General features: G+C 39.9%; 1 protein-coding gene across 5 annotated transcripts in view; it reads left to right on the top strand.

Annotated features, from left to right (window-relative positions):
* The window catches only part of NBAS (NBAS subunit of NRZ tethering complex), a gene marked incomplete at its 5' end in the record, with an annotated part of 273,478 nt that overhangs the window by 14,143 nt on the left and 235,033 nt on the right, over positions 1–24,302 (top strand). For all 5 annotated transcript variants that reach the window (XM_080914068.1, XM_080914069.1, XM_080914070.1 and 2 more), the window contains 5 exons: positions 2,573–2,706; positions 4,600–4,733; positions 5,708–5,806; positions 17,142–17,280; positions 22,497–22,565. In XM_080914068.1, coding sequence (XP_080770194.1) covers positions 2,573–2,706; positions 4,600–4,733; positions 5,708–5,806; positions 17,142–17,280; positions 22,497–22,565 — 575 coding nt within the window. The remainder of the gene's footprint in view (positions 1–2,572; positions 2,707–4,599; positions 4,734–5,707; positions 5,807–17,141; positions 17,281–22,496; positions 22,566–24,302) is intronic.

The following is a 24,302-nucleotide window of genomic DNA, read 5'->3' on the forward strand; positions in this document are numbered from 1 at the left end:
AAACTTCCCCAAGTTGCCTTCATAACCTTTTTTTCATGGTAGATAACTTCCAGGGTATTTAGACACAGGTTTTAAAATTACCAAGACAACCCAAAACATCCCTATAAACTGATCTAAGTAGCAAACAACTCAATAAAATATTTGATTCCTTCCAAATCAAGGCCATTATTAGCACTTTGTGTAGACATAGGCATCAACACATTGTATCTACCCATGAGGGATACGGGTGTGTAGGCTGTTTACATTTCTTGCTAGTTTTATACTTCGATAGTACTGGTCTCAAGTTAGGAGTGAGTAGTGTTTCTGTTTTATTTTCTCAGGTGTTTGTGTAGAATTTGATACTGTGCTATAAAGATGAGTTGAAATTTCCAGCTTTAATTGTGTTTTTTTAAAAAACAAAACACCTTTTAGTTCTATCAGCATTTGTCTTCTTGATGAAATGGCTCCTTAAGCTACTCTGTCCCCTATTATCTCTAGTGACGCTTCTGGCTGGGCCTTTGCATTGCTCAATGTTAACATAGATTGTTGAGAGTAATTGCTGTTATGCATGGTGTTATTTTTTTTCTGTCCCAGTAGGTTTGTTCATTTGATTATTTATTTGAGGCAGGGTTTGCTGCTTAGGCCAGGCTGACCTGGAGCTCACAAGCCCTTGTGCCACCATTCCCAGCTCACACCCTGACTGCTTTATTTACTACTTGTGCCTTGTAGGAAGCATATGATTGGACTTGCCTTCTTCAGACTCTAAATATTTCTGTCATTTAATTGGAGTATCTGGAACATTTATCTTTAACACAGTTAATGGTTCGATTAGGAGTAACTATAACTGCATTGTTTTTTTATTTGCTGTGTCTGTGATGGGCAGTCTAGCCTGAAACTTTTTAAAAACTTTTTATTTAATAATAAGTGTGATAACGTAGCTTTAATGAATTAACATAATATGGGGAAGCAGAAAATCTTTATTTTAATTTGCATTCTTTCTAGGTATTTAAATTAATAACCTTTCATAATCTTGTATACACATGGATTAACTTTTTAAAAAATGGGATGGTATCAGTTAAACACACTTTCTACTTTTTATTGTAAATAATAACATAACAAACCCAGGAGCTTAGGTAAACATGCTGATCTTTTGCTTTGGAAATCATTACAAATGATATTTCTGGGCCATATAGAAGTTTTGTTTGTAATTTTAAAGTTGATTTGTATATGATTTTATTAGAAATATTATAGTATTTATTATCAAAATCTTAAAATATTATTAGGAATAGCTCTTGATTCATCTGCCTCTATACTTCCCTCTTTAATGTCTTAGGTGGCATATGTTTGGTTATAGACTGTCACTCCTTAAAGGGTCTCAGCTGTACTTGTAATATTTTGCATTTTTAGAGGAGCTGAACTCAGTAGATAGGAATCATTATTGTTTTACCAACTCTCTAAGCAGATGCTACTTAAACTTGTTCTACCTGTGAGCTGTATTTTTCTGAGAAAATTCTATGTGAATCCAGACGTATAGCTATGCATACTAGGTCTACAAATAAAGTACTTATTGATTTATTATTAGTAAATATATTAAAATGTGTAATTTTCCTTTTTATTGAAGAGAAAACAGACCTTCACATTCATGTACTTTCCTGTGTCCTACTTGTGTCAAGCAGAGTTGCACTGACATTTGATTTTGGAGTCATCAATGCAGAGATTGTGCATCATGTAAATACATGGTGTAAGGGGCAGAAGTATCTTTGAGACCATTTAGAGATTGTGAAAGCTGTGTCCTAATTCCAAACGAACATTCTTTGAAAGTTCTTAAGCCATCAACTCAAATAGAAATTTTTAAACCAAAGATTCTAACACACTACAGTCTAAATATTTGATACATGCTGAGGAATGATGGTAGTAAAATACTAAAAGTCTTTGTTTTCTGTAAATAAAATTATATTTCTATAAGAGCAGAAAATTTTCTATGTGAGATTGTGGTTCACCTCACGCAGTCGGTTTTGATTCTGAGGGAAGATTTTAGGCAGTTTTCCTTGGGGTTGTATGGTGTCACGTGTGGTATACATGTAAAGCACATGTGTTGTATGTTCGGTTAGGTAGCACACTGGGTGAATGCTGCCAGGAGCACCTCAGATTCAGTATGTGTTTGATTTTGAATCAGTTTTTGGTCATGTGTGTTCAAAATCTTTTCATCATTGTCAACTTTCTCTTGATTTTCATAGTTAGATTTGCAACTCCATATGTCAACTCTCAGTTTAAGAACCTGGGCTCTGGCCTTTTGCTTATTCTTAATTTCCTAAGTATTTGAGTAACTCATTCCCGAGCTCTTGCTAGTCTAGGGCATGTTCAGCATCCGTCTGTGCTCTGGCAGCAGTTAACTGCTGTGCTTATAGAGCAATGGACCCAGAGTTGGCCATGGTTTGTGTCTTGAAGGTTTCTGGGAACTGTTGTGTTGACTGAAGCATTAGATCACTTTAGGAGATGAGGTACTTACTTCATGTTTACATTATTTGCAGTCATCAAAACTGTTAGTTGTCTTCATGTATTGTTTAAAACACCTCTCTTCTTTTTGTTATAGTTCCAAAAGACCCAAAGCCCCAGTGGAGACGGGCAGCGTGGAGTCACGACTGCACACTGCTGGCCTGCGCTGAGAGCACAGGGACTGTGAGGGTGTTTGATCTCATGGGCAGCGAGCTCTTCATCATTGCCCCGGTATGTGTGCACTTTCAATGGTGAATCTCAGTCTCTCTCTGTCTCTCTCCCTCCCCCACCCCTTCTTTTCCCTCTCCCTCCCTCCCTCCCCCCAACTCTGTGTTCTATGTTGATGTTGCAAGGAGAGAGTGTGAAGAGGGATGAAATATGAGCATAAATGAGAATAATAAGCTGTGTTCTTAAATATTTAGCATCTAGTTAGGTAATTGTAGTTATATAGTATTTTTTATTTATTTTTGTATTTAAAGTGCACTCTGTGAGTGTAATCCATTTTATAGCAAGAAATTAATAGAAATGATTAAACTCTTAAGATCATGGGATGTCTGAAATAAATGTGTTTATTGAGTCATGATAGAGACTAGCCAGAAAAACAAAGGATCAGGACCAAAATTTCTCCCATATTTAGGAGCAAGGTTAGGTACCAGATAGAAACTGTGTCCTGGACTTAGAAGAGCTCTCTTAGACCAAGGAGAAGAAAAGCACTGCATACAGTGGGTCTGCGTTGCACCAGAACAACTCGGTGGGAGAGTGGAAAGCAGGGGAGCTTAGGATTCGAGGACCATCTGGAAGGAGACGCAGTCAATTGCTTATAAATTGCCTGGCTGAACAGTCAAGCAACGTGACATGTGGGCCTGTGGTTGGTCCTGATGGGATTTAAGTCATGGGTTTGTCCTGGACTATGTGTTGGTTTCAAGCTTTGCCTTCTTCAACCGCCATTTCTTTATCTTCTGACCGTCATAATTACTTTTAGGACATCTCGGTTTTCTTTAATCATAGGATAGGTTGTTGATAGGTTCGAGTGGAGAGAAGAAATTAGGGGGGCATTGCAACAGAAACCACTTACGAGAAACTGGATTTTTCCCTGAAAAAGTACAGGAACTAAAGGGAGAGTAGAGGAAAACTAACAGGAGAAATCTAAGATGTTAATGTTGAAAGTCAATGATACAGAAAATGGTTTTCCTAAGAAATAACAAGTGGAAACATTGGAAAAAATGCCTCATATTTAGAAGTTCCACAAAACCAAGTTAAGGTTCAAATTACCATTTAACAGGCTAGTGCTGTTCAGTACGCCTATAATGAGATTTTATTCATGTGGTTAAGTGTAAGCTTTATAGAAAAGTGAAAACCCAAAGAAGCAGTCTGAGCCAGGAGCTTATGCACTATTTTAACTGAGGCTTATAAAATGGGCGATGTGGCTGCATAGGGAAATGGGGTGGGCTGCTTGGAGTGTGCACTGCACAAAAGTGACGTGGGAACAGAAAACACTGATTTTCAGAGGCTCACAGACTGGTTTTGGTGTGCCTCTTTTTCCTCTGCCTGCCCTAGAGGGACACTACCACTAAAAGAAATTTGTGTCTCATTATTAAGGAAGAAGAGACTGTAGAATCTTGCCTGTCTGTTGATTCTCATTTGACTTTAGCCAAAAATGTTCTTCGTGCCAAGTTAGAGGATTCTGGTCACATTCTTGATGAAATCGTTTCATGTTTCCCTCCAGAGGTGCTTAGCCTTTCAGATCTCCACCTATATACATAATGGTGGTTGTGTGTACAGCTGCTTGCTGGAAAAAAGGGCTGACATTGGTGCTGTGCTCGTCTCTTTAAGTTGCTGAGTAGGCACATGGAAAGTTCCTGAAGTCTTTTTAGCATAGACTGTTGCAGTGGAGAATAATCTTTGAAAGCTTTTGTTTTGAGAGAGCAATATGGTGGCATTGCTTGCTTTTGTTTTTTTCTTTTTGTTTTACTGAGAATTTGAATAGAAAAGTGCTTATCTAGCTGAGCAGTTAGGTACCTAGTCTAAACTTGTCATCAGAGCCGGTAACTGGGATATTGTCCAATCAAGCATGTACTAATTTATCTGCTATCTCTATAATGACTTAATTGTCTCCTGTTTCAGGCATCTGTCTTTGCTGGGGACTTAAGCTATGCCATTGCTGGGTTGGTATTTTTAGAATATAAAGCAAGTGCACAGTGGTCTGCAGAGCTCCTGGTCATCAACTACCGAGGAGAACTTACAAGTTACCTTGTCAGGTAAAAATCCATTGGATAGCAGTTTGATGTAATGTTTATTTTTCTGACTTATTCAGATACTGATTTTTTAAATCATTTTATGAGTAATTGAAAATGCATTAGGCATGATGAAAGACATCAAAACATCAAATCCCTGAGAATGCATATTATTATTGAGTTCATTATTTATCATAGTTTTTTTCTGAGATGAAATCTGCATATTGTAGGATACACAGGTTTTATTTGTAGCTCCCCATGAGTTTGATAGGTGCCTTGGTTTGTACCATTCAGACCAGCCAAGAAATAGAACATTGGCGTTATGCTCAAGAGCTCCCTCCTCCCTCTCTGCTTCACATCTACCCCATGACCACTACATCTTCAAAAGTTTTTATTTTTAGTCATAAATTAGTTTTTCCCATTAAAACAGTTCATGTCAATGGAATCATGTGATATATAGTCTTTGCTAAATGAATCTCATTGATTTAGCGTATTTTGAAATGTCTGAAATTTTTGCATATTATTACTTTATTCCTTTTTACCAATGATTCATGTTTCATAAATTGTATAACATGTATTTACATATTGATAAACAGATACATAATGGTTTGTTTATTCCTTTATTTATAGATAGACTTGTATGCAAACTAGATCATTTGTGACCACTGCGTCATAGCACAGATTGTACTATGGCCATTCTTGCATTGGTCTTTATGGGTAAACATTCTTCCTCCTGGGTCATTACCTCCCATTGCAATTGCTGGGTCATAGGATGATGTAGTTCATTTTTATACGAAGCTACAGACTCTTAAGCAATTTGATTGTATCAGTCATATCCACAGTTGTTTTTTTTTAATGTCCTGAACAGTGGACATTTATGCAAACTTTGTATGCAAAGTTGTCTGTCAGTCAGGTGTAGTAGCTGCTACAGGATCTACTGGTGTGCATGGTTGGTGCTTTAACTGTACTCCCTTCTGTTGTGCTTTTCTATAACTCAGTGTTGGAACAAATCAGAGCTACCAAGAGAGTCACAGGTTCAGCTTTAGTGGTCATTATCCGCATGGAATAAATACCGCCATTTACCACCCCGGCCATAGGTAAGCATTGTTCTCTTATGTATTGGACTATCAGGTGCATATAGGAATGTTGGTTTCATCATTCTGCACTCTTGTGTAAAATTGTGTCTAATATTTGTAATATTGTTGTACTCACATGCCTGTCCTTCTGCCTCTGGTCTGGCTTGGTGAACTTCTTTGAAGGAGACAAGACACTAGAAATGTCTTTGGGAAATTTGTCCTGTTCTGTCGGCCTTTTGGACACAGTGCCCGCCTCAGTGTTATCTGGGGGCTGGAGGACTGTGCGTACAGCGCCTTCAAATGGAAAGGCCTCGGTAGCATCACCTTCCCCTTCAGGGTCAGGCTGATTGTTTGTCGTTTACACAGCTCCTTGCAGGGCCTGCTCTCGGTTCTTCATACCTTCTGCTATTTGTATGTATGGTGTAAGTTTTCCAAGTTACCTGTCTGGTTCTCTAAGTGGAAGGAGTATGAGGTTTTGAGTCAGCTGCATGTAACGTAGGTTCTGAATTTTTAATTTGGTGTATGTCTGCTGGTGACTCTTAAACTTCCTGTTGTTACTCTTCAGTCTCTAAGAATGTGCAGAGCTTTGGATGCCATTCATGTACATGTCTATAGCTTTCTGCTCAGCATTTTAAAATAAATTTTATATGGTAAAAGAACTTGCATACATATGGTCATGGACATACAGACCCAGAGACATATATGGAGACACACACATACACACCAACACACAGATATACACACAGATACACATATGGATACACACACACACACACAGGCACATGTACAGAGAAGACACACACATGAACACACACACACACACACACACACACACACACACACACACACACACGTTCCTGATCCCATTGTCTTGTCTAAGAGAAAACAATGCCTTTTACTATGAGTGTTGTTCCCTTGTCTCCTTCACAGTATGATCACTTCTTGTATTTAGCCGTGCTGTTTTGTTTTGTATGAATGGAATCACACAGAAGATACAAATCTTGCTTTCTGACACTGCTCTTCTAGTTCATTTATTTCTTAACTATTAGTAGGATATTTCATTTTATTAACAATGTGCAACACATTTATTTAATCTCCTAGAAAAGAGAATTTGATTTTTCAGGGTGTTTTAAATGTTTTAAAAACATATTGTGTTACTAGTCATTGTGTTTCTTTGGCACATATGCTTATGAGTATCTGTAGGGTGCAGAACCAGGACTTGACTGACTGAATTGTTCAGAACATACATCTCCAAGTTTATCAGATGATGCCAAACATTTTTCATGGCAGTGGTACCAATTTACCATCAGCATATGAGCTTTTCTATAAGTCTGTAGTTTTTGGTTGTTGCTATGCTTTCTGTCATTTTATCCAAAATATAATTTTTTATATTATCTGTTGTGATACCAGTTCCCTCTTCTCTGTTTCTCTCAGTTTCTCCACATCTCCACTTCCACCTGGATTCGCTCTTTGTGTTTTTTTCCTCAGAAAACTGACAGGCATAATAATAATAATAATATGATAATGATAAAATAACAAACAAATTAGAATATGACAAAACAAGAAAGAAAGAAAAAGAGCCAAATAAAAGCACAAGAAGCATATATAGATGCACACCAACACACACATGCATACACACATTTGTATGTATGTGTACACATATTTGCACACATAGGAATCCCATAAAACTCCGAAGCTAGAAGTCATAATATTTACCCAAAGGATCTGTAAGGTTAAAAAAAATTTCCTGACAACATTCTGATACAAAGAACCTACAGTGTTGTCACTGAATCTGTTTTGTGTGACCATTTGCTTGGCATGGGACCTATCCTTAAGAATGGTTTAACTTTTACAGCAAGACTCCCTTGGAGAAAATTATTTTTCCACTTGCAAGTGGTTATCAATTGGAGATTGTTTCTGGACTGGGGATGTGGGCATGTGTCCACTTCCCTTTCAGCTCTAGGACACCATCTGGTGTGGACCTGTGTAAGTCCTGTGCCTGCTGCCTCAGTTTCTGTGAATTTTCTACATTCACTCATTGTGTTGACTTAAATGGCCTTGTTTCCTGGGCGTCCTCCATTTCCTCTGGCTCTAATGCTCTCTTCTTCCTCCTCTTCCGAAGGGTTCACTGACCTCTGATGGGAGGAATTTCGTGAAAGCATCACAATTAGGGCTGAGTGTAAAAGGTCTATCCCAGTCTCTGCATTTGTTTGCCTGTGGCTTTCTGTATCTGTTCCTATCTGCTTCAGGAGGAAAAGTTCTCATGATGGCTGAGCAAGGCACTGATGATAGTAGAATTGGGGGTCACTTTATTGCTACATTCTTTTTAGTAGAACAATAGTCTTGGGCTTTACCCTAGCTTCCTGGGCTATCTAGTTTCAGGTTCTTCGTCACTTGGGCAGTGTTGGAGATGGATAGGCCTTAAATCCAAACACACATCATTGGTTTCTCTCACAGTCACTGTGCCAGTGTTTTGTGCAGGTAGGTTATTCTTGCAGAACAAAGGATTTGTAGCTGAGTTTATGTTTACTTTTCTCCTCTGTTAGTGTACAGAGAATTTTCCCGTGACCAGCTCAGTCAAACAACTGGTTCCCCAGGGCAGGAGCGAGGATTAAAAGAAAAGAGAGACAGTTAGACAAAAATTATAACATGACTCCAGCCGGTTCTGAGGCTGAAGCAAAATATTTTTTATTCAGTCCTCTTTTAAACCATTTTAATTACATGAAGAAGGATAAGATCAGTTTTGAGGCAAGGTACAAGCATGTCAATAATCAAAAATCCTGTAAACATCTTTCTGGGGGCTAGGTGGGAGACCAGGTACAAAAGGGGCTTCCAAGAGACAAAGGGACTGCCACACCTACTTCCGACCTGAGCTACAAAAGTAAAACTTCTGCCTTGAGCTTCAATTGTAAATGTTCTTAATCTGTTTCTCGAGTTTAGGACCAGAGTCAGATTTCTACCTTGACTTTACCTCTTTTGTCCTGGTGGTGTCAAAATTCCCTCCGACAACTGTCCAGAGGCACGAAAAAGCTCTCCACAAACAACTACCCTCCAGTATCAAAACTCTACTGCTGCTGTTCTTGGTGGTCATCTTATGGTACTGGCATCTCTAAAACACTGCTGTTTTCTGCTGCATCTAGGCTTCACCAGTAGCCTCTCATAGACTCTGTTCATGGTGCCAAACCTCAACTCCTTTGCATGACCCTTTCAGTCCTGGGACATCATTTGCAGCTGAGGCTGTTCCTTCAACATTGGCCTTCCATGGCTTTTCACAGTGCCGAGCCTCACTGGTCTTCGTGACCTCTTGCTCTCAAATCCACTACCACCTGGGTGACTCTTACACATTACCAAGTCCAGCCACAGTACGAGGTACAACCTTGGCTAACTCTGGAACACAGCTTTTTCGTGCTCTCAGAAAACACTTTCCAGAAGATTTCACCTAAATGACTCTGGTCTCTTCTTAATTACAACTAGTTATTCTAGCTCAAGCTGATCAGCATCAGTAGTCCCAGTAATGCAAAGCTTTCAGTTTAGTAGTTGTGGTATCTTGTTAATTCTTCAGCCCCAGCTAACCAAACCACAGACTCTTCACAATCAAAATAGCAACAGCCCTGATAAGAGTCTTTACTCTTCCCTCTGAAATTTCACAATCTAGGCCTCTATCATTTGCATTGTTCTCAACATTCTCTTCCAAGCTCCTATGGAACATCCTACAGAGCTCTTAACATCCCAATGACTCTTCTAGCTCAAAGTTCCAAAGTCTTTCCACCATTCTCCCCAAAACATGTTCAGATTGCCACAGGAATACCCCATTCCTGGTACCAATTTGTCTTAGGGTTTCTTTTTTTTCTTTTTAAAAATTTTTTATTAGACATTCTCTGTATTTACATTTCAAATGTTATACCCTTCCTACCCTTTTTCCCTTAGTTAAGATTTCTATTCCTGCACAAACATCGTCACCAAGAAGCAAGTTGGGGAGGAAAGGGTTTATTCAGCTTACACTGTCCACATTGCTTTCATCACCAAAGAAAGTCAGAACTGGAACTCAAGCAGGTCAAGAGGCAGGAGTTGATGCAGAGGCCATGGAGGGATATTACTTACTGGTTTGCTTCCCCTGGCTCACTCAGCTTGCTTTCCCATAGAACGCAAGACTACCAGCATTTCCTCAAGGGAAGCTCCTTTTTCTGTGATAGCTTTAGCTTGTGTCAGGTTGACACATAAAACCAGCCAGTGCAATTTCCAACCCAGGAACAGCAGTACATGCCTGTAATCCCAGCCTGTGAGAATATAAGCATCCCACAGCATGTTTTATAGCAGGAATGGTCTATTTAGTGAGTTGTAGAAAGGTGTATTCTAATCTAAAGCAAGAGCTCCTATTGATTCTACAGTCATGTAACTTGGTAGCATCAGCTTGGAGATAGATGGCACTGTTGTTTCTTGTTGAGAATTGCTGTCATGCAGTGATGAGTGTAAATGTCCCACTGGGTATGATAAAACATTTGCTTTGCAGTTTATATTTCCACTCTGGTTTTTTTTTAAATGAAAGAAGGTAAAAAATTTAGTGCTTTTTTGTTTAATTTCTCTTTCTCTAGAATATGAGCGTGTAATATTCTTCTTATTCATTCATTATCTACAAGGATATTATAAGTACACAATAAATCAGCCATAGTAGAGTTGGGATACATTGGTAACACACAGACTCATGGTTTTTATGAAATTCATTGTGTTGTCTTGTGCTGTAAGCTTTGTTCTAGAAGAGAAATTGAGGTGGTGAATTGTGTAACATGAAACAGAAATTAATTGGGCAGCTTGGGAATGCGCTCTGTGGATATGCTTGGTTATTTCCCTCAGTCAGCCCAAGGTGTGCACTTTCTTCTCCTTAAACCCCCAGACTTACTGTAGCCCTGCCCCTGCTTCCTCTATCCAACCTGCCCCCATTGTCCTCCTTTTCTTTTCTTTGTTCTGCTGGCTTTATTTTTGTTTGTACTGTGGTTCTGGCTGAATTCCTTACTTTATCTGCATTCCTTACTTTATAACACTGAACTTATAATATTTTTTTAGATGTACTTGTTTTATGTATATGAATATTTTGTATGAATGTATGTATGTGTACCATGTATGTGCCTAGTGCCCTCAGAGGTCAGAAGAGAGTGAGGCTTGAGTTACACATGGTTGTAAGCCACTATATGGGTGCTGGGATTTGAACCTAAGGTCCTCTACATGAGCAGCAAGTGCTCTAAACCATCTAAAGCATCTCTCCAGCTTTGACTTTGCACATTTATTTTACAGTGGGTGAGTGCTTTCTAGAGGAGAGCTAGAGTGTTCCCTGCATGTCAGGAGTGTCTAGTCAATTTTGGTGGTCATATGCTTACAAATAATGATGCTTAATAAGACTTAATACAGGATGTGTATACATTTTAAATGACACTACTTTAAACAGTGTATAGATTTCTTTTTTAGTTTTCCTTAATTTAATTGTAAATATTTATAAGCAAAAATTTATTTTTCCTGCTTTGAATTGTCATCAGGTCTTGATAACTATACAATTACTGTTTAGTGTCAACTACTTTTGACTATTTCTCAATAAATTTGAAAGCAGAGAAAACTGGGGAGAAAGTGTTCATTTAAAAAGATAGTCATGCTTACAATTCTTGGTGACACTGGCCAATAATATCAGAACAACTCAGTGATCTCATTAAATAGGCAACATGATGCAGCTGCTATTAAAGGTGATTTGCTGCATGTTACTCCTCAAGATCCCTTATGAAATGATACATATCACACTTCAAAGAAGCTGTAATTGTTAGTCTGTTCTTGCTGTCAGGACACGCTGGAGGCAGGTTTTCTTTTCTTCTTTTCTTCTTTTTTTTTTTTTTTGGTTTATAGTTCTGAAGATCTAAGGTCTGTGGGCATTATGTGGAGGATAGCCTTCATACTGGCTGAGAATCCTGTGGAAAGAGAGCAGGAGAGAGGAGGGGTATGGGAGCAAGGGAGAGAGCAAGAGGGCCCCATCTACTCTCTACTGCTAATTTTTAATTATGGGGCTCCTTCTATTGTTTTCTATGGTACTTGTAAAAGCTTTCATCTCCTAGTGCTATAGCTGGGTTAATTATGTAAACTCTTAGTACTTTACAGTGGGGTTAAGGGTCAAACTCTTAGTATTTTTACAGTGGGGTCAAGGGTTATACTCTTAGTACTTTACAGTGGTGTCAAGGGTTATACTCTTGGTACTTTACAGTGGGGTCAAGGGTTATACTCTTAGTACTTTACAGTGGGGTCAAGGGTTACACTCTTGGTACTTTACAATGGGGTCAAGGGTTATACTCTTAGTACTTTACAGTGAGGTCAAGGGTTAACCTCTTAGTACTTTACAGTGGGGTCAAGGGTTATACTCTTAGTACTTTACAGTGGGGTCAAAGGTTACATTCTTAGTACTCTACAGTGGGGTCAAGGGTTAACCTCTTAGTACTTTACAGTGGGGTCAAGGGTTAAACTCTTAGCACTTTACAGTGGGGTCAAGGGTTACACTCTTTGCACTTTACAGTGGGGGTCAAGGGTTATACTCAGTACTTTACAGTGGGGCAAGGGTTACACTCTTAGTACTTTACAGTGGGGGTCAGTACATGGAGTCAGAGCCTGAGGTTACACCTAGACCACACCCAAGCCTTAGCACTATTGTCTAAATAGCTGAACAAAGGAGAGAGAACAAGAGGCCCTTTAGCCTTCATTTGAACACTTTAACAGTCATTGTCAGTGGGAAGTATCAGACTGATGAATAATGCAAGTCATAACTGTGCAGAAGGACATTTCAAGTATTTGGATGATTGAAAACATACTATTCTGGAGGCAAACTTTTTTTTAAGCCAGACTTGAGACATTTACAGAGAATAATAGCTGGGTTGGCAGTGAGGGTGGACTGTGTTGCTGAAGAATAGTTAGGTCGAGACTGTCACACACACTGTAATTGGGGCCATGGCTGTTCTGGAAGGCTCTGCAGATGGAAGAGGAGGTCTTTAGGGAAATAGGGAATGCTTTGAAGAAATGGAATGGTGACTGCTGAAGAGCTGTGCCTTCTGAATGCTGATTGGGTTATTCCTGGTGGCTTTCTCTTATTTCCAATTCTTTCTGTTTTGTGAGCTGGAAGGAATTTTATACCACTAGATGGCAGGTTCTTCCAACAACTACTCCATTTAGATGCTAATAAACCATTTCTAGTTCTTGAAATGCATTTTTACTGTGACTCAATTTCATCAGCATTATCTAAGGTCTTGGTGCTGAGGGGCTTGTATTGTCTGTCTGTCCTTTCCTCAGGCAGCGTGACTGTCTCGCTTGCTTTATTCCAGCTCAAGTCAGTACAGCACCCTGTTCTTATTTTCTGGCACTCATGTTCCTGCTTTGACTTTTAGAGTTGCAGTGTTCGAGCTGGAACAGTTCTCATCTGCCATTGGTTAAACCCCTCGTTTTTAAGGTAGGAGAGCTGAAGCTTAGAGGTTAAGTCAAGAACAAAGACTGTGCTACCTTTGTACAGCTACAAGTTCCTTGCACACACTACCTAGATAGATGTTTCTTGAGTGAAACGCTCTGGGTAAAGGCTGTAAAGAATAAAAGATGAAACAGACATCACCCAATGGCTCCACCTCAGTGCTGGAGTCATGACTTGATTAACGGTTGCACTCCGCAGTGACTTGTGCTAAGTGCTTAAGAAACGGAGCATGATTAAATATGCTAACAGCCACCTGCACTTTCTCTCCTGCTTCTTGCTTGCTCTTTAGAGGTGGCAGGTACTTTCTGCATTTCTTAGAGTTGTCTACACACGGTTACAGCCTCAGCTGTGCTCTTGCGCAACATGTTCCCTTGGCTTGAGTGATGCTACTTTACACTCTTGTGCCTGGCAGGTTTTTGAAAGCTGCTTCCTTGGGAAGACCTTGCTGATGTCTTCCATGCATTTCATGTCCCTGTGATGCTGTTTTGAACCTAGTTCTAAGGTTGCTGCCAAGGTTTGGTGCTGCAGTAGTCAGCGGTTCCTAATGAGTACTGATAATGTCATCTATAGTGGATTGGTCCATGCTTATTTCTAGGTTAGAGTATGCATCAAAGGCCATGGACATGGGGAATGTACGTGCTAAGCAGGCCGTGTACATTATATTCCTTAACTACAAATTGGGAGAGTTTGTAGTCATCAGTGTCAAGAGAGTTAAAAATGGCCTTGTCTGATATTTCTTCAATTGCTTACTGAATACTTTGTGTGCAATATTAATGAGAAAGACATGCCTACAGATCACATACCTTTTTGCAAAGGTGTTTCAGCTTTATGCACCAACTTCCCAAACCATGATAGTTCTTGCTAATTCCCACAGAAGTTCTTATTGAAGATTATTAAGACGGAACTTCTTTTTCTCCTTTTTGGTTTTGTGAAGGAAAAGTAGTTTTGTTTTTTAGTGTGCAGCCCTGCCCTGTGTGGAGGTCACTGTTTTGTGACACTCTCATTGCTTCTTTCAGTCTTTCTGCTTCCTTTCCCTTGACGATTGCTGAGCATTTGGGAGAGGGGCGTGACACAGATGTTCCAATTAAGGCCGAACACTTATTTTCTGTGCTCTGACCAGTTGTGAGTCTCTGTCTTAATTATTAGCTTCACTAATGAGGGTGGAGTGCTTACTAATGTATGGGTGTAAAGATGAGTATTTAGGATCCCTTTAATACCCTGTCCATTTAGCTCAGAACAGCGGAGTTTTTTCCCTAGGGCTTATGACCCCAGCATGTTTTCTTGGCCCAGGGAAAGTATGAGTTTCTCACAGCAGCTGTGAGTATGCACAAGACCAAGTCAGCTACAATTCCAGAATGAATGAGAGAAGGGCTCATAAAGTCCTACCCATAGATAGCTTCAGCTCCAAGACACAGCTTTCATGATTTTATTTAAATTAAAAAATTTATTTTATGTATATATGTGTGTGTGTTACCTGCATCTGTGCTTATGTGCCATGTGTATACTGTGCCCAGGGAGACTAGAAGAGGGTTTGAATTCTTTTGGACTGGAGATGTGAACTTTCATGTGGGTACTGGGAATCAAACCAGGATCCTCAGAGAGAATAGCCAGTGCTCTGAGCCAGCCTAACTTTCATATTTTAATTTGTGACTTCTTATTATATTTAAAAATATTTCCTACTTTACATTAGCCACACTAATAATGGTGATAGATTCATGTCTATAAACATTCTTACCATCCCTAAACATTTGAACTGTAAATGTAATCTCACCAGTTCATAAGAATTGTTATGTCCATAAACCTTTGAGGCAGTATCTTAGTTAAGGTTTCTATTGCTACAGCGAAACACCATAACCAAAAGCAAGTTGGGAGGAAAGGGTTTATTCAGCTTACACTTCCATACTGCTGCTCATTACAGAAGGAAGTCAGGACAGGAACTTGGAGGCAGGAGCTGATGCAGATGCAATGGAGGGGTGCTACTTATTGGCTTACTTTCCATGACTTGTTCAACCTGTTTTCTTATAGAACTCAAGGGTGTGTGTGTGTGTGTGTGTGTGTGTGTGTGTGTGTGTGTGTGTGTGTGTGTGAGAGAGAGAGAGAGAGAGAGAGAGAGAGAGAGAGAGAGAGAGAGAGAGAGATTTTGCATGTATCTTGAAGAAATTTGGCCATTTATTTTCTATATCTCCAATATCTAGGTTTTGTTTATTTTATCTTTATTTTATCATTTAAAGCATTTTTTTTTTTACTCTTTATTGTTACAAATTGGTAGTTAGATTTAGAGAACTAATGAAACCTTTATCTATAAATATTGGGGAAATATTTACTGCACAGAGTCATTTGCACTGAGTGAATGCTCTGGGCAAGTCCTTATGTTACTACTGTGACTGGAGACACCCCCCTCCCCCCACACACAAACACACATACCTGTATAACTGAGATGAAAAATAATTACAAAAGTATTGGCTAATCAGAACCATCCCAGCTTGGCTAGTGTTGTGTTTGTGTGTCCATGTGCAAGTGCTTTTGTATGGAGGTCAGTGGACAACTCTGGAGTTACTTCTCTTCTCCCACCTTTAGCGGGGTTTTGGGGCCTGAATTGTCTTCAGGCTTGAATGGCAAGTGCTCTTACCCACTGATTAGCGTGCTGGCCCTATGTTGACCCGCCCTCCACATCCCACCACCTTAAGCAGATGTGCTTGTGAGGTCACCTATCTAGGACATGCCAGATGTGCAGACCCTAATATAACTTGCAGGAAGTGGCTGCTTGGATTCCATGATTAGCCAGTTTAGGTTTGCAGTAGCTGCATAGTAACATCGTTTGCTTCCCAGTATTTGGTAGGCTGTGTGCCTTCTTGGTAACTGGCCTGTAACTGACTAATGAAGCATGTCAGGCAGAAGTGAACCATCAATCACTTGCTGTTCACCTCGTCTTCCCTCTGAAAAGTTATTGCTGTATGTCCTTTCCCACTGAGCATGCTCAGCTGCTGCCATGTCTTTCTGAGGCTGCAGCTGTGCCACACTGGATCAGCTATGGTGTTGCCATTTCTGTATTCGTAGCTGGTTAAAGCTGTTCAACTGTTGTGTTAGGGCTGATAAAGTCAGTGTGTGCAAACTGCAAATGCAAGTTCAGTTTTCTTTCTCCTTTTTTGTTTTTTTTTAAATTTTATTCTTTTAATTTATATCTGCTCACTGCCTCCTCCTGGTCACCTCCTCTCACACATGCTCCTCCCATACCCCCTTCTCAGGCATCCCTCCTACCCTGGCATTTCTAGTCTCTGTGGGGCTAGTTGCTTCCTTTCCCACCAATGATAGAGCAACCAGCTAGAACATATTCCACGTACAGGCAACAGCTTTTGGGATAGCCCTTGTTCCAGTTGTTCCGGACCTCCATGAAGACATCTATCTACACATGTGTGGGGAAGCCTAGGTCTAGCCTGTGTATGTTCTTTGGTTGGTGGTTCAGATTCGGAGAGCCCTAAGGTCCCGGGTTAGTTGACTCTGTTGGTCTTCCTGTGGAGTTTCTGTCCCCCTCAGGACCCTCAATCCTTCCTCTTATTCTTCCATGGAGTCCCCAACTCTATCCACTGTTTGGCTGTGGGTGCAAGACAGTTTTCTTTACTTCTAAATTTCTGTATGAGTTTAGGTGCATAAGTGTTTACCCTTTGCTTCTCTACCAGTGAAGGTGAAATTCTAATAGAAAGACCATTGGATTTTCATTCTAAATCTACTAATTCATTCGATAGCTACTAATCATTATGTATAATGACAGCAATTTTAGCTTTCTATGGAAAAGTGACTGTTTCTGGATTCTTTGTTTTCTTATTATCTTGTTCATCTTTGTAATGTATTAATTCTTTTTCTTGTTCCTTTTAGGCTTTTACTGGTTGGTGGATGTGAAACTGCTGAACCGGGCATTTCTAAAGCGTCTAGCTGTGGCCTTTCTGCATGGAGAGTCCTTTCAGGCTCACCGTATTATAAGCAAGTTACTAATGGTGGAGACAGGGTCACTGAGGTATGAGTTAGTACAATCTGCTCAACTATTTTCTAATTGGTACTAGACAAAGAACCCTTTGTAACCAGAAAAGTTTGTATTAAAAAAGGGAGATAAAGCAATGTTAGTATGATTTTTAGTATTTTATTAAATACTATCAAATATATTAAAGCATATTGAACTTAATTCATCTTCCCTTTTGGTAATGGTATTGCCAGATACTGGGAAGACAGCCTAGGTTCCTCTGTGAGGTGGCTCAGTAGTATACTTGTCACTTCAAAATCCACGGCCATGCCTGCTGTGTCTTCTCTAGGTAGGTCGTTGTAATCAGGAATCCATACACGATGACTTCTTGAGGCCCCAGTGTCTTAGCGGCTGGCTTTGGAAGGGCAGAAAGGGTTTAAAGGTGGAACTTTTCACCAACTTATCCCGGAAAGTGACATTGTTTTTGTTCATTCATCAAACTAAGTACATGACCCCTCCTAGCTTGAAAGAAGACTGTAAACAGTTTTCAATGTCTATAAATATGAAATCATTTAAGGCTGGTGAATGCTAATTATGCCCATCACACCGACTGCATTCTTCTAATACGTGGGGGAAAGTGTACAAAAGTAACACTTGATCAAGGTTATAGACCCTGTACTTAGTATGCCTGTCATGCGCTGAGCAGTTGTGTATGCTTAGAATGCGGGGTGAAGCAAAGAAACTAATGTACAGTAAGGGCATAGATTAGGTTACTTGTTCTTATATGATTTTATTTGGTTTGCTATTTTTTAAAAAATATATTGATCTAAAAGTAATCTTCTAAAGCAGTGAATGGCTTGGTGTTGTAAAGATTCCAAGGAAATGCTTTTGAAAGGAAATCTTAGGCTGTTATGGTAGTCTTCCATTAGTATTATTAGAATTGGCCTGCATTGAAATATGCAATTATTATTTAATCCATCAAAGTAATACTTTTAAAAATACCGATTTTCTGTTTTATGTGGCACCAAACCTTAATTCAGCTGATATTCGCAGTTCACATTACGGAGCACTGTTTTTTCTTCCATTTTTGATCCATATACATGCTTTCCCACCTGGTTTTTTTCTCTTCAGAGCCTAGGGAGAAGGCAGGTCACATTGTCACCCTGTTTCGCAGCCCTGGACCATAAGGTGCAGTGGAGCAATAACCGTAGACAGGCCTTGGACTGTATCCCCTGTGTTATATCCCTTATAGCCATTCCCTCCCTCGAATCAGGTGATCTGCATATCTGATTTATGACAGTGTGACTGTTATTTTTATCTGACCGAGACAAGAATGAGGTAGGGAGTCATCATACATAGACACTGTATTGTTTTTGTAGGAATGGACACATTATTTCATGTTTGTAAGAATTTATTACCTTTGTTTTCTTTGATCATTTTTGTAACTTTTTAGTTTTATGTGAGTTAAATCAAGCAGATCTTGGAAAAATCACTCAAAAATCACTAAAACAAGTATGATGCTTATGGCTTGTTTTCAGATGGTCCAAGTTTTAATGTTTTTAAAAAGCATTTGCATATTCAGAGAAGCAAACCCGTGTAGTGTAGCACAGTATCAGTCACTGGGCGGTGCAGTGAGAGACGTGGAGTTTTGTCACGTGATCACCTTGTCTTTTCTGTGGCTTGAAATTTGTCCAGATGTGAGAAAGGGACAGAACTTTGTGGGTGTGGAGGGTGCAGTGAAATGAACAAGTGGGCACAGCAGGGCTGAGGGCTCTGTTCTGAGAGAGAGCCGCTCCATGGCAGCAGACCTTTCCTCCTGGGCTCCTTTGGGTTCTCCTGGGCTTCTTTCTGAATGCAGTATTGGAAAGCACTTTGCTGTGTACAGTCCTCCCTTCTCAAGCCCAAGGGGCTTTATATTTGCTTCTCTTAGGGGAAAATTGCTTATCCACTAACAAAGTAAGTGAGGAAAAATAGTGAACTGCAGATTGAATGCCCTGCTGTATGATTGACTTTTGAAATGCTGCAAACGTATTTTGATTCCATTAGTAGCTTTTAAATATGTCCTGCAGCCAGTCTTACAATCCTTCTAGAGGGCCTTTCTCACCTCAGTAATTTGAGGTTGCAAAGTTTGTCTCTTCCATCAGGGCTGGATGCTGCTCTTAGAGCCTCCTCTCTTAGTGCTTGTTGGAGGTTGCTAATATGTTACGCAGGTACTGATTGGAAAAATTTTGATCATATGTATATTCCAGTTTCCCACAAGCTGACAGGTTATAAAAGGCTTGATACAAAATTTAATACATATGTTATGATATATTAATCAATGTTTCCAGATGAATGGTAGCATCCTATTCGTGACATGGCTTTACTCATTCATAGCTCAGCACTGAATTGTTACTCCAGGTATTAGGAAAATAAAGATACTAATGTAGCCAGCTCCACAAATGAGAACAAATAAAGATACTAATGTAGCAGTGCCTAGTCAGAGTTCAGGAAGCAGAGAACAGATGCAGGTTTAGGAGTCAAAAGTCTGAAATCCCCGCGGCCCCCACCCCCACCCCCTTGGCACTTGTGTATTTAGGCTTTTGCCAATGCATCTATGGGCAGTTGATTAAACTCTTAAGACTATATACATAATAATTATTGTTGTCTCCTCAGCGTTTTAAGACCAGGATTTAGATAAGGAAATGGAAAAGTGATCTAAAGTCCACTGAAGTCTTGTGGATCATGGCCCTTTCACTAACTCATATTCTCCTGTTGAAACGATACAGGTGTTTTGAGCATTTTGTTTCTCTGAGAAGTCTCCCTTTCCTGAAAAGATGGCTACAATGCGTACTTCCACAGATTCTCCTGCCCAGCACTGTGCTCCTGTGCCCTCTTCCCTTGCTGCTGCAGCCCAGCGCCTTGTTTGCACTGCCTGGTCTTCCTCTCCTGCTGCTGCAGGCTGCAGACCAGCCTCCTCTGCCCTGCCATTTCCCCTCCTGCTGGTTTCCTTTCCTCCCAGGCTGGAGATCACAGACATGCTGATGTCTGTTGTTAACATTTTGTTATTTTCTTTCCTTAAATTTTTTTGGCAATTTTTTTTAGTTACTGTGTTTTAAGTTTTAAAGCTGTTAAAAATGTTTCCTATGTCCTTAAATTCTTGTTTAAGCATAATAAATTCTACTTAAAGTATTATTTTTAGTTTTATGATTCTTTGTTGTTTTCCCAGGGGTGGTCTACCCTTGTTTATGTATGTGAATATTTGTCTTTTGATTTTCTTCTAGCTTTAAAGCGTTTGTTGAGTTTTGCAAGACATTTCTGAGTCTTCCTCTAGCTCACTGTAATGATATTGGAATGTTTCCCAAAATTCTGAGCTTGGTGTTTGTTAGAGTGAACTCTGGCTCTCTGAAGATGCTTGTAGGTGGCACAGGCTCTGGGCTTTGCACACAGGGCTTCTCACTTGCCTTGCAGTGGCTTCTTTCATCCTTAACACTTTTGCTGGCAAAATGTACGTGTTCCCTTTACACTGTCCTTCCGGAGAAAGCCCCGTGTTGGTCAGACTGCTCTTTCAAAGCACAGTGACACTGCTGACCTTCCCCGTTCCCCGTGGCTCACTGACATGGGTGCTCTTTCAGTGTTTTCAGACACAAAGCAGACGATATTTTGGTTTGTATTTCGATGGACATTTGTCTTCTTTGCTAGTGTCCCTTGCTGTCCTCCTCAGACCCTGCAGAACTTTTCCCGTTACGTTTCCTCATCCCCAAGCAGGAGAAACAGTCATGGTAGACTGGGATTAAAAAGTTTTTCTCTTTTTATGTAAAATTATTTTGAAAGTTATTATTATTAGTATTAGCATTCCAGATAAACTGATTGTGTGATTTTCATTTACATTGTTTTCTTTCTCTTGGGTTCTGTTGTTTTTGAAGAAAATATTGGGAGATTTGTAGATAGATCATCACTGATATCTTCAGCTCTTTACCTAGTAGCATCTTGGTTAACTTTACTGTGTAGTAAACCCTTTTGCTCTTAGATGATTTATGCATATGTATGTGTGCCTGTCTGTGTCAGTATAGCCACCATATATAAGCATGTGCAGTGCCTGTGGAGGCCAGAAGAAGGCATTATAACCCCTGGAACTGGAGTTACTCATGATTGTGGGCTACTGTTGTGGGTGCTGGAAACTGAAGCTGGGTCTTCTGCAATAGGAGTAAACATTTTTTAAGTACTGAGCCATTTTCTAGCTCCATTGCCTTGTTTTGAGCTTTTGAGTTGGGTTTTCCTACTTAGATTAGGCTATATAGTGCAGGGTAGCATCAAACTACACTCATGATTGTTCTGTGGTAGTCCTGAGTATGATTGGGATGAGCCACCAAATTTAGCTTCCATTTTGCTTATTCCAGTATTGGGATAAATTCTTACAGTGCAACATCTATTGTTTTAAAGCATGTAGTTTAGTGACCTAGGAAAGACTTGCTAGGTCATATGATAATTTTGTTTCAGCTTCAAAGATCTACTGAACTTTTTCACAGTGGCTGTACTATTTTATAATTCCCAAATCAGAGCATGGCAGCTTCAAATTCTTGACATTTCCAATAATATCTTTTCTCTTTCAAAAATTATAGTCACCTCTTTTCTTGTTTTAAATATTGCTTTCTAAGTGTTATGTTTCCCTTTGGATTTTGAAAGTTCAGTTCCTATGAGAACTGTTGAAGTTTTTCATGGTGGTATTGTCAACCTCAGCCTCAGTTGAGAACATGTGAGTCTCGTTTATCTAAGCTGTGTTAGACCTGTTATTTGCTACCGATAGAAGCATTTGATGGTGCTTATCTCATAAGCCCTTACCACTTGGTAGATTCTCCTGCCTCATCAAAATATCAATGAGACCCTCCTCACTTGTGGGTTTTACTCATTTGTTTGTTTAATTTTTGAGACAGAGTCTCAGAGATCCACTTGCCTCTGCCTCCTGAGTACCAGAATTACAGATTATTATTATTATTATTATTATTATTATTATTATTATTATTATTATTATTTTAAGTTAATTTACCTCCAGGATGCTTAGATTTGGTACCATGTAGAAACTACACGCACTTCCTATTCCGTTGTATGTGTGAGAGGTTAGCCTCATGCACACGTCTTCACTGAGCTCCATCTTCAACCCCACTGGTGCTCCTCTTATCTAGTATTAAAGCTACTTGGTTTGTTGTGCTTTCTATTTCTTGATAAAAGGATTTTAGATAATGAAAAATATTCCATTAATCTTTCTTTTTACATGATGTATCTTACTTTTGTAGGTACCAAAGACACTGGGATTATTAAAGCTGTTAAGTGCCAAGTTTTACACTCGGCAAGGACAAGAACAGGTAATGTGGATCTGCTTACCTTTGCTTCTCAAACTCTTTCGGCAGAGTTCCTCAGGGATAAGTGAATTGAGTCGTATTAGGCACACAACGGGCAGACAAGCTCATGGATTCGGAAGTTTGCATCCATCCTGGTAATGGGAGCTTGGGGAGCATGGTTGTTTACTCAGGGCAGCTGGGAGGCAGGTGGGGTAGCTTACTTCACCGTGGGGAAGGGCAGAGTGGAGCAGACTCGGAAAGAGCTGCAGTGTGCTTCTTCCAGCCAGGCCTCACCTTCTACAGCTCCACTTGTAATTCTGAATCTAAATCTGTCTGTAGATTAGACCATTTAATAAGTTGGAGCCCCTTTGAGCTAATCCTGTCTGGAGAACCCTTATACTTCTTTATCTCATCAAGGGGACAGACAAGGGAACATCATAAACCTTGAATGATTTCTAGATTTCCACCTGGGTGTATGTAATAGGAAGTATTTACAGAGAAACTTCTTGAAAATTTGTGAATTTTAGTATATATTAGTCTTAAAACACCAGAATGTAAGTGGTTCTCTTGAAGGATAATTACCTAGTCTGAACAAACCCTTGTCCTAGACACAACCTATCTTTACTAATCTCTTACTTAAAAAATTTTATGAAGGCTTTATTCTCATCCATAGAGATATGTGTATGTCATAAACTTAAGAGTGTGAGGTTACTTATTGCCTGGTAGGAAACAAGCCATGCTGATCTTTGTTGCTAGGAGAAGTATGGCCATAGGACAGAGACCTTGGCAGTGCCACTGATACTGCTGTGTGGTCCACACAGCAGCTGCCTCTGACGGAGGTGGGTACATCACCTCTCCTACCATGACTCTTCATCTTACTCTGGTCTTTGGAAGAATGTGATGAGAGTTCTGTTGATATGCTAGTATATTTTAAATTCTAATAATTTCTTGCCGTTGACTTCAGTACAATCATGTATTCTGGACAGAGTGGTCATTCTGTTTGTAGGTTTGAATAGTAACAATGCCCCTGTGTCTCCAAGATCTATTTTAACTTTAACCTCCTGCACATTTACAGGAGTTTATAGTTGGCATTCTCTAGTCATTTCCTGGAGTTGCCTTCAATTTGCAGACAAAGAAGCATATGTAAGGCTAAATGACTTGGCTTCTGCCTTGAAGTTTGTTTTCCTACTGAGCTGTGTTGCCTGTGCTGGTGTTTGTAGCACCATGCTGATGTTCAGGCATGTTGTTTCCCTTTCTCCTCCTAAGTACTAGCTCTACACCTTTACATGACAGAGAGTGGAGAGCTATAGTATCCCAGTTTCAAGGTCGGTACTGTGCAGGACATTTCCTCAGAGCCCACAGGGTGATAGGGACAGACCCAAAAGCAGGGTGAAGCAGGGCAAAGCAGGGTAGTAGCACACACCACTACCAACTGAAGTTCAGCAGAGGAAACATCCAGCCCTTGGCATAGAGGAAGTTCTCAGGTGGGGAGGAGAGGCTGGGTGTTCCAGTGTCAGGGTCCAGTGTGAATGGTGTGAGGAGTGGCTGTGCTGTCATTGGGACACACAGATGGCTCCAGTAGCTAGAGAATTCACAGGCACTGGGGTTTCCAGGTTGTAATTTCCTCGTCCTTATATTTAGGGTCATATAATTATAGCAGTATTTGGAATATGACCCATCTAGGGGATTGATATTTTTGATTCTTTGCTGTGTCATCTCTGGTTCATATTAGAAATGTGTCAGCTGATTTGATTTCTTAGA

The sequence above is a fragment of the Micromys minutus genome (assembly GCF_963924665.1).
Source record: "Micromys minutus genome assembly, chromosome: 1".
Lineage (NCBI taxonomy): Eukaryota > Metazoa > Chordata > Mammalia > Rodentia > Muridae > Micromys > Micromys minutus.